General features: G+C 54.1%; 1 protein-coding gene across 2 annotated transcripts in view; it reads left to right on the forward strand.

Annotated features, from left to right (window-relative positions):
* The first annotated feature begins 951 nt into the window (after positions 1-951).
* The window catches only part of pde4dip (phosphodiesterase 4D interacting protein), a 42,545-nt gene continuing 34,455 nt past the window's right edge, over positions 952-9,041 (forward strand). The window contains exons 1-3 of one of the 2 annotated variants that reach the window (XM_055508483.1): positions 952-1,111; positions 5,725-5,777; positions 7,586-7,650. In XM_055508483.1, coding sequence (XP_055364458.1) covers positions 5,774-5,777; positions 7,586-7,650 — 69 coding nt within the window. In that variant the 5' untranslated portion in view covers positions 952-1,111; positions 5,725-5,773. Of the gene's footprint in view, positions 1,112-4,541; positions 4,783-5,724; positions 5,778-7,585; positions 7,651-9,041 lie in introns of those variants that run through there. The other variant, XM_055508482.1, reaches the window with a different exon arrangement.

A 9,041-nucleotide genomic window follows, 5' to 3' on the forward strand; every position in this document is an offset into this window, starting at 1 on the left:
ACCAGCAATCACAACCATCTACCAAACAACCATCAATAATCAACCAAACAACAATCAACCAAACAACCATCAATAATCAACCAAACAACCATTGACGATCAAACACACAACCAGCAATCACAACCATCAATAATCAACTAAACAACCATCAACCAAACAACCATCAATAATCAACCAAACAACCATTAACCATCAAACACACAACCAGCAATCACAACCATCAACTAAACAACCATCAATAATCAACCAAACAATCATCAATAATCAACCAAAGAACCATCAACCACGCAACTATTAATCATCAATCACACAACCATCAAACACACAACCATCAACCACAACCATCAACCACAACCATCAAACACACCCATCTACCACACAACCATTAACCATCAAACACACAACCATCAATTACACAACCATCTACCAAACAACCATCAATAATCAACCAAACAACCATAACCCAAACAACCATCAACCACACAATCACACACTGAGTCAGGTTGTGTGTGCTCAATAAACTGTTCAGTACTGAAAACGGTCCCTTGTTGATCTGTTGGTTCAGGTTCTCCTGCCCTCAGTATTCCACTGACTATGAAAATCTAAACTCTTGTGTTCCAACTGTGGACGGACAAATAGACACAGGATCTTCACAGGACAGAACGTGAAGCCAGAGGGAAGCTGGGAGCTGTAGTTCAGTGTTTGGCCACTAGGTGACACAGGATCCCACTCACAGACAGGACTCACTCATTCACATTTACACGCACTGTCCAGCTCCAGTTTGTAGCCTGAACACCACTGGGTCGGTCGTGGCACCACTGGATTCTATCGCATGATAAGTAAGTGAGTAAAATGCATGCATGCTCAATGCGTTCAGCATCTATGGGGCTCTAGGGGGTTGCAGTTTACTGGGTCGACGAGGGGGGGGGGGGTTCCCTCTCTGCTGCCGACCAATGAGCTGAAACGGGAGCATCGGCAGCAGCAGCATCTTCCTGACTCCACACTGAGCACCGACAGGGATGCTGGCGAGTCCGGACTGACTGCACGGAGCCGGAGCTCACTTACCAGACGAAGATGGAGGGAGACACGCGGCGCTAGCGGGGGCTGAGAGGTAATCACGCACCATCTGCTTTACAGGTTGATTCAAAGAGCGAGAACAAGTGGAAACGCACCGTTGTTTGACGCACGCGCCACCGTTAACGCTCCGTGTCGACGCGGGGCCCAGCGGGAAGACGCTTCCCCGTCAACGCGCATCGTGTCCCTGCAGCTTAAGTTTGTTGAACATGTTCCTCGATCAGACACAGATTCACAGCTGGTCAAAGTTACCGTGGGACGATGGAAGCGGCTCCGCAGCGTCCGCAGAGGACGGAGAGGTGAGGGACAGACAGACAGACAGACAGACAGACGTCCCCAAGAAGCAGGTCAGCCGGAACCAGCCGCTCTACATCGGTTCAAAGGTTCTGGTACCGCTTTGTGATTAACTACTAATAGAATGAGCCTGTGTTTAATTGACAGCTGTTCCAACCCGTAACCTGGACGTCCCTGCAGATACACAGCACGAGATAAGACGTCCCCTGATGCTCCACGTTTACTGTTGAGGTTTCATTTAGGCAGAAATGCTTCACTTTATCTGACACGTGAATGTTTTTACATTTAAACCCTGGCTCAGTTGTAGTAGTTGGTCATAACAGGTCTGTTTAGTTATTAACGGTAAAGTACAGACGTTAGTGATGTGACGCCTTCTCTGGTATTGATTGTTCAGTAATACGAGCTGTACGACGCTCATTCATAATAAATGACTGCTGAGCAGCTCTTAGCTGAGATGCTCACGTCCCTGAATCCTCACCTTCAGCTTTCTCTGCTTGGCTTCACGCGGAACCAGCCTCATTGAGAGTCTGTACAGAGACGAGGGAGCTAATTGGACAGGTCCCTCCCTCCCACGGAGGCGAGGGGCCCGGGGCCCGGATCAGAGCACAGCGAGGAGGTCTGATTGGGTGCAGATGGTGGAGAGTGAAGGTTCGGAAAATACCTTGAATTCTCAAGCTAGATGCCAAATAACCGGTCGCTCGCTCCAGGACAAGGTATGTAATAAAACACCTGCTGCAGCACAGCACATACGTGGTACATGTGGAAGATGAGCAGGTTTCTGATACCTGATGCTCATTTGTTTACGTTCTGGAACGGAGCGAAGAGGCGGGCGATTTCCTGTACAGACGCTGAGGGAGGGTCCCAGCATTGTCTGTGAGAGGGAGGGGGTCAGCATGGGAGGAGGGAGGAGGGAGAAAGGTGTGAGGGGGAGTCCTCAGCATGGGAGGAGGGAGGAGGGAGGAGGGTGTGAGGGGGAGTCATCGCATGGGAGGAGGGAGGAGGGTGTGAGGGAGGAAGGTGTGAGGGGGAGTCCTCCGCATGGGAAGAGGGAGGAGGGAGGAGGGTGTGAGGGGGAGTCCTCCGCATGGGAGGAGGGAGGAGGGAGGAAGGTGTGAGGGGGAGTCCTCCGCATGGGAGGAGGGAGGAGGGAGGAAGGTGTGAGGGGGAGTCCTCCGCATGGGAGGAGGGAGGAGGGTGTGAGGGAGGAAGGTGTGAGGGGGAGTCCTCCGCATGGGAGGAGGGAGGAGGGAGGAAGGTGTGAGGGGGAGTCCTCCGCATGGGAGGAGGGAGGAGGGTGTGAGGGAGGAAGGTGTGAGGGGGAGTCCTCCGCATGGGAGGAGGGAGGAGGGAGGAAGGTGTGAGGGGGAGTCCTCCGCATGGGAGGAGGGTGTGAGGGAGGAAGGTGTGAGGGGGAGTCCTCCGCATGGGAAGAGGGAGGAGGGAGGAGTGTGTGAGGGGGAGTCATCGCATGGGAGGAGGGAGGAGGGAGGAAGGTGTGAGGGGGAGTCCTCCGCATGGGAGGAGGGAGGAGGGAGGAAGGTGTGAGGGGGAGTCATCGCATGGGAGGAGGCAGGAGGGAGGAAGGTGTTAGGGGGAATCCTCCGCATGGGAGGAGGGAGGAGGGTGTGAGGGGGATAATTCCAGGGTGTGGTTCTGGTTCTGTCTTGTCTGTCTCTTCTGTGGTTTCCAACTTTTTTAGTTGTTGAAGCAGAAGCTATCCTGCCTCTCTCCTCATGGCCGTTTGCTAACTTTCTGTGGGCCGAGGTCCGGCTCGGTCCGGACTCTCTCTCCTCATGGCCGTTTGCTAACGCCCCGCGGGCCGAGGTCCGGCTCGGTCCGGACACTCTCTCCTCATGGCCGTTTGCTAACTTTCTGTGGGCCGAGGTCCGGCTCGGTCCGGACTCTCTCTCCTCATGGCCGTTTGCTAACGCCCCGCGGGCCGAGGTCCGGCTCGGTCCGGACACTCTCTCCTCATGGCCGTTTGCTAACTTTCTGTGGGCCGAGGTCCGGCTCGGTCCGGACTCTCTCTCCTCATGGCCGTTTGCTAACGCCCCGCGGGCCGAGGTCCGGCTCGGTCCGGACTCTCTCTCCTCATGGCCGTTTGCTAACTTTCTGTGGGCCGAGGTCCGGCTCGGTCCGGACTCTCTCTCCTCATGGCCGTTTGCTAACGCCCCGCGGGCCGAGGTCCGGCTCGGTCCGGACTCTCTCTCCTCATGGCCGTTTGCTAACGCCCCGCGGGCCGAGGTCCGGCTCGGTCCGGACACTCTCTCCTCATGGCCGTTTGCTAACTTTCTGTGGGCCGAGGTCCGGCTCGGTCCGGACTCTCTCTCCTCATGGCCGTTTGCTAACGCCCCGCGGGCCGAGGTCCGGCTCGGTCCGGGACTCTCTCTTCCTCATGGCCGTTTGCTAACTTTCTGTGGGCCGAGGTCCGGCTCGGTCCGGACTCTCTCTCCTCATGGCCGTTTGCTAACGCCCCGCGGGCCGAGGTCCGGCTCGGTCCGGACACTCTCTCCTCATGGCCGTTTGCTAACTTTCTGTGGGCCGAGGTCCGGCTCGGTCCGGACTCTCTCTCCTCATGGCCGTTTGCTAACGCCCCGCGGGCCGAGGTCCGGCTCGGTCCGGACTCTCTCTCCTCATGGCCGTTTGCTAACGCCCCGCGGCCGAGGTCCGGCTCGGTCCGGACTCTCTCTCCTCATGGCCGTTTGCTAACGCCCCGCGGCCGAGGTCCGGCTCGGTCTGGACACTCTCTCCTCATGGCCGTTTGCTAACTTTCTGTGGGCCGAGGTCCGGCTCGGTCCGGACTCTCTCTCCTCATGGCCGTTTGCTAACTTTCTGTGGGCCGAGGTCCGGCTCGGTCCGGACTCTCTCTCCTCATGGCCGTTTGCTAACGCCCCGCGGGCCGAGGTCCGGCTCGGTCCGGACTCTCTCTCCTCATGGCCGTTTGCTAACGCCCCGCGGGCCGAGGTCCGGCTCGGTCCAGGTGCTGCTGCCTGACTCAGCGGAGGAATGCAGCGCTGTGCTGAGCCTCTGTCTGAACCCAGGCTGTGCGTGTTTGCGTCTGGCGCTCCTGGTGCGTGACGGGGCCTGTGTCACCTGCCCCGACATGTCTCCCCCACCTGTGGGGGAGGAGGGCGCTCCCACACGGCTCCACCCTGTGGAAACACCGGAGGCGCGGAGGCGACAGTTTGGTGCCTGTGTTCATTGGCGCTGGAACACTCGGTGCTTTCAGGCCGATCACCTTTGCTCCCACTGGTGTTTACCTCCAGGCGCTGCCACGTCAGAGGCTGTGGTCGCTCGTCTCTGGAAGCAGCTCCTTCACGAAAGGCTGCAGCCACACAGCTCCACTGCTGCCGTGGACTGGAGCTAAACGGATGTGAGACCTGAGGACATGAGTGGTTTTTTGTCCAGGGGACGGTAAGAGCGTGTGTGTGTGTGTGTGTGTGTGTGTGTGTGTGTGTGTGTGTGTGTGTGTGTGTGTGTGTGTTTGTGCTTGTGTGTGTGTCTGTGTGCGTGTGTGTGTGTGTGTGTGTGTGTGTGTGTGTGTGTGTGTGTGTGTGTGTGTGTGTGTGTGTGTGCGTGTGTGTGTGTCTGTGTCTGTGTGTGCGTGTGTGTGTGTGTCTGTGTGTGTGTGCCAGTAAAGTACAGTCATGGAGTAAACAGAAGCGGCTCCGTGTAGAACGGGACCTTTGTGCCAGCGTTGCATAGAAAGAGAGGCTGCTCTCAGTTCCACCACACGTCGCTCTGGTGCCACGAGTCATGTTTGATAGTTCATGTTTAGTTAGTAACACAAATACCTGCTGAGGTTTGGTTGCATCATTTATCAAGCGACCAGATTTTTCCTTTTTAACCCGTTGCGTGACGAGAGACAACGGCAGAAAAAAGACCTGAAACAAAAAGCTGGTGCAGAACGAAGGCTTTGCTCTGGTTCTGGTTCTAGTGGGCTGGTGTGGGTCCAGCCTGGTGCTGCAGACGTGGGCTGAGGAGTTTACTGTCCGCTCAGCTTCTATTGTCACACAAATGTGCCGCAGCTGTTACTGAGCGTGGTTTGCGGAGGCCGGGGGTCGGGGAAGCCTTCAGGGACCCCTCTTCACGTGTAAATGAGCCTTTCTCAGCTGGACGTAGGCCTCACTGAACATTCCTGACACTCGGTGGGAGGAAGGCTCCACTGGTGCTAAACCCAAACCTGTGCGGCCAGTTGCTGTCTGTGTGAGCTGAAGCATGCGCTGACTCAGCTTCACCCATGTGTGAGTGAGCCTGTTGTCTCCTGACGGCTCCTCTGCTGTTACTGAGCAGTGACACAGCAGGAGGCCAGCGGGAACCGGACTCAACTGGGCTCATCGCTCTGTCTTGTTTTAGGCACTCTGCCGCAGAGGACCGGGCCGGGCCCAGGAGCAGCGGACCAGCGATGGGTAAGCGCCTCCTCACACACCAACAGAGCTCTGCTGCTCTGCTGGGAACTTAACGCCTCACTTTAAGTTCACACTGGCCTGAAACAAGCTCCTGCTGTGGCGCTGTGTGCTGTCTGCACTGGAACAAAGATGAATTAATCTGAACAGTTAGAGACACAAAGTCCTTTTAAGTCAGTTGGATGACTAAAAGGTCCCCTGTCATATAGGAGCAAGTCAGCCTAGGTGGAGCCAGTCACTAGACAGTCAGAACCTGGACCCAGGACCGAAGAGGCCGCGTGCTGAGGAACAGACAAAGCTAACGGCTAATGGTAGCTTAGCATCAGTCAGAGGAGAGCTCTGTGGCTTCTAGTGACTGCGGGCGACGATGTCTGTTAGGAGCAAAGCTTTACAGTCTGGTTCTGGTTCTGAAACATTATTACAAATCTGTATTATAACTACACATTCATCTGCAGCCTTGAAAACACAATGCAGCTTTTTTTTAATTTGTTGGGATGAACTTGAGCTAAAACTAAATAAACATCATTTGAACGCTGGGTTTTGAAAAGCAGGAAGTTGTTTGGATGATTTAAATCAGGTCAGTGTTGATGTTTGTGATGTGGGAGCAACAGAACTCGAGTGAAGGCTCCTTCGGTCCAATGCAGAGGTGTTGGTGGGTTTGTGTCCGTGCGTCAGAAGTCAGGACTCGCTCCAAGACCTTCTACCTTTATGTTACAGAGCAGCTGTTTAATAACGTTTAATGTGCTGCAATTTTAAGGAACCGTCAGAAAGGTGGACTCTGCCAAAGTCGTGCTGATTGCCCCCCCCGGGACCCGGGCCCCGGGCCCCCCTTCTTCTTCTGCTGCCTTTGGAGGAACACAACTCTGGGCTCTATTGTACAAATGCCTCCTGGTTGGAGCCTTTTAGTCAGATTTCTTCAGACCTCTGGAGTGGGTTCAGCTGGAACGGATCTCGCCGTGTGCAGCCAGGTTTAATAAAGTTATAATAAGGCGGGAGTTGATCACAGCCTCTCAGAGATGCTGCTGACGAAGCCCAGAGGTGTTTGGACTCTGCAGCTCTGCACCATTAGACTGATAGCTCTCAGTTAGAGTGGAACTGTTTAATGCTGGTTTGTGGGAGCAACCAGGCCAAAGCTGATTTACGAGGCCTGAGCTACACACAAAGCCTATTTATGTGAACTAAACTGTCCAGGTTCTGTTTTCTGAAGGAAGGAGAGTGAACAGGCCCATTCAGGTTCTGTCTACTGCTTCGAGACAACAGAAAAGGTTGGACCTGGTGGTGACGACCATGAGACGCAGGTCGAAAGTGTTTGATTTGATGTGACGCCCAAAATGAATCTAGTTTTGATGACATGAAGGATGAAGGGTCTAAGGACAGGACCAAGATGAGGGGTCTGAGGACAGAACCAAAACAGGGGGTCTGATGACAGAACCAAGACAAGGGGTCTGAGAACCGAATGAAGATGAAGGATCTGAGGACAAAACCAAGATGAGGAGTCTGAGGACAGAACCAACACCAGGGGTCTGAGGACAGGATGAAGATGAAGGATCTGAGGACAGAACCAAAACGTAGGGTCTGAGGACAGAACCAAGACAAGAGTCTGAGGACAGAACCAAGACAAGAGTCTGAGGACAGAACCAAGAAAGGGGTCTGAGAACCGGATGAAGATGAAGGGTTCACACTTTGCTCATTACATTTACAGCTAATTGTCGAAACAGAAACTAATGATTTGAATTGATTTGGGTCCGGCCTTTGCTGAAACACCGGCAAAGCTTCACCAGGTTCTGACCCGTTTCTGTTTCCATCTGCAGATTTGTCCTTCGATGACAAAGAGAAGGTCCCACTTCAGATGCACAGCCTCCGAGAGTTCGAACAGGTAGGAGCTGCTGTGGCTGCTAGCGCCGCTCGGCGCTAATGGCTGTTTACATGTTTGGGAGGATGATGTGGCAGCTGGAACTGTGGATGAGTCAGAGCTTCGCTAACTTTCCTGCTGAGTCTCTTCATCCACTGCGTCTTTGCCCAGTGCAGATTCTCAGACGAGGCTTCACTCACTGCTGATTACAGCTCTTATTGTGGACCTGCTTTCGTTGACTCTGCCGTCGGAGCAGAGATATGAAACCGTGACGCGTTGTGTTGTTGTACACATCAGAGCAGCAGCTGCTTTGTGCGAGTGTGTTTCCAGTAATCAGCTGTGTTGACGCCATGCTGTCATACAGAACACGCTTTGTCAAACGGATCCATGATGGTTCTGATCTCTGCTTTGGTTCTAAACACAAATAGAAACTTTCCGTTTGTGACTGTGAGAATCGCTGCTGCACAAACAAAGTATATTTAGCTGTTGGTTTGAAGCTTTTGTCAGGGTGGTTTTGAACTTAGGACACGCTCTGGTTCTGGTTCTGTGCCAGCATAATGGGTTCTGGGAGCTGTGCCAGGCCCATTACATAACTCTGGAGGTGCTCTCTGCAATTACCCTGCTCTCCTCTCAAGGACAGAGCTGCAGAGCAGCAGGTTCTGGAATCATTGATCCGATGTGGAGAGTTGAGGCCGTATCAGAACATCAAGGTCCCAGGACCGGTTCAGGTCCACGTTTCATGTTGAGCACGTGTCTTCATGGGACCTGGGTTCAGTCCAACCTGGAGGGGCTGCTGTGCGGTACCATCTCTGAGCTCCATGTGAGTGAGGAGGGCTTTCGATCCACGCCATCGCCTCACAAACGGACCCGAGCAGCAGGAAACCTGACGCTGCCAGAGCAGCGTTTGTAGCTGTCACACATCCACGCCGTGCAGCCGAGCTTCTCAAACATCTCAAATGGTCTGTATTAGTCCGCAGCAGAAATTGAAAGCACATGGCTGCCTATAAATGCGAACTCAAACCGACCACAGAGACACTTAGATTGATAGAAGCTGTGGGAGGACGGTGTTTGGCTCTGGCCATTAAAACCTCAGGACAAATTAGGCTCGTTAATCTGTTATTCTGCCCTCGGCCTCAGTGTTCACTTCTAAAGAGCCACAGAGGCTATGAAAGGTCTGTCAGAGCTGGATTACCGACACCGGAGTGGCAGTAATGGACCGCAGTCAGAGTGGAACCGGCCCAGAACCGGGCAGCTGCCTGAAGTGGCTCACGTCCTGCCTTTATCTGCAGAGTCGCTCTCCTGCTTTCTGTTGTGGCGCCGGAAAATAGGTCAGAGGAGAGAGAGAGAGTGTGCGTGTGTCTGTGTGTGTGTGTGTGTGTGTGTGTGTGTGTGTGTGTGTGTGTGTGTGTGTGTGT

The sequence above is a fragment of the Betta splendens genome, chromosome 4 (assembly GCF_900634795.4).
Source record: "Betta splendens chromosome 4, fBetSpl5.4, whole genome shotgun sequence".
In the NCBI taxonomy this organism is placed as follows: Eukaryota; Metazoa; Chordata; class Actinopteri; order Anabantiformes; family Osphronemidae; genus Betta; species Betta splendens.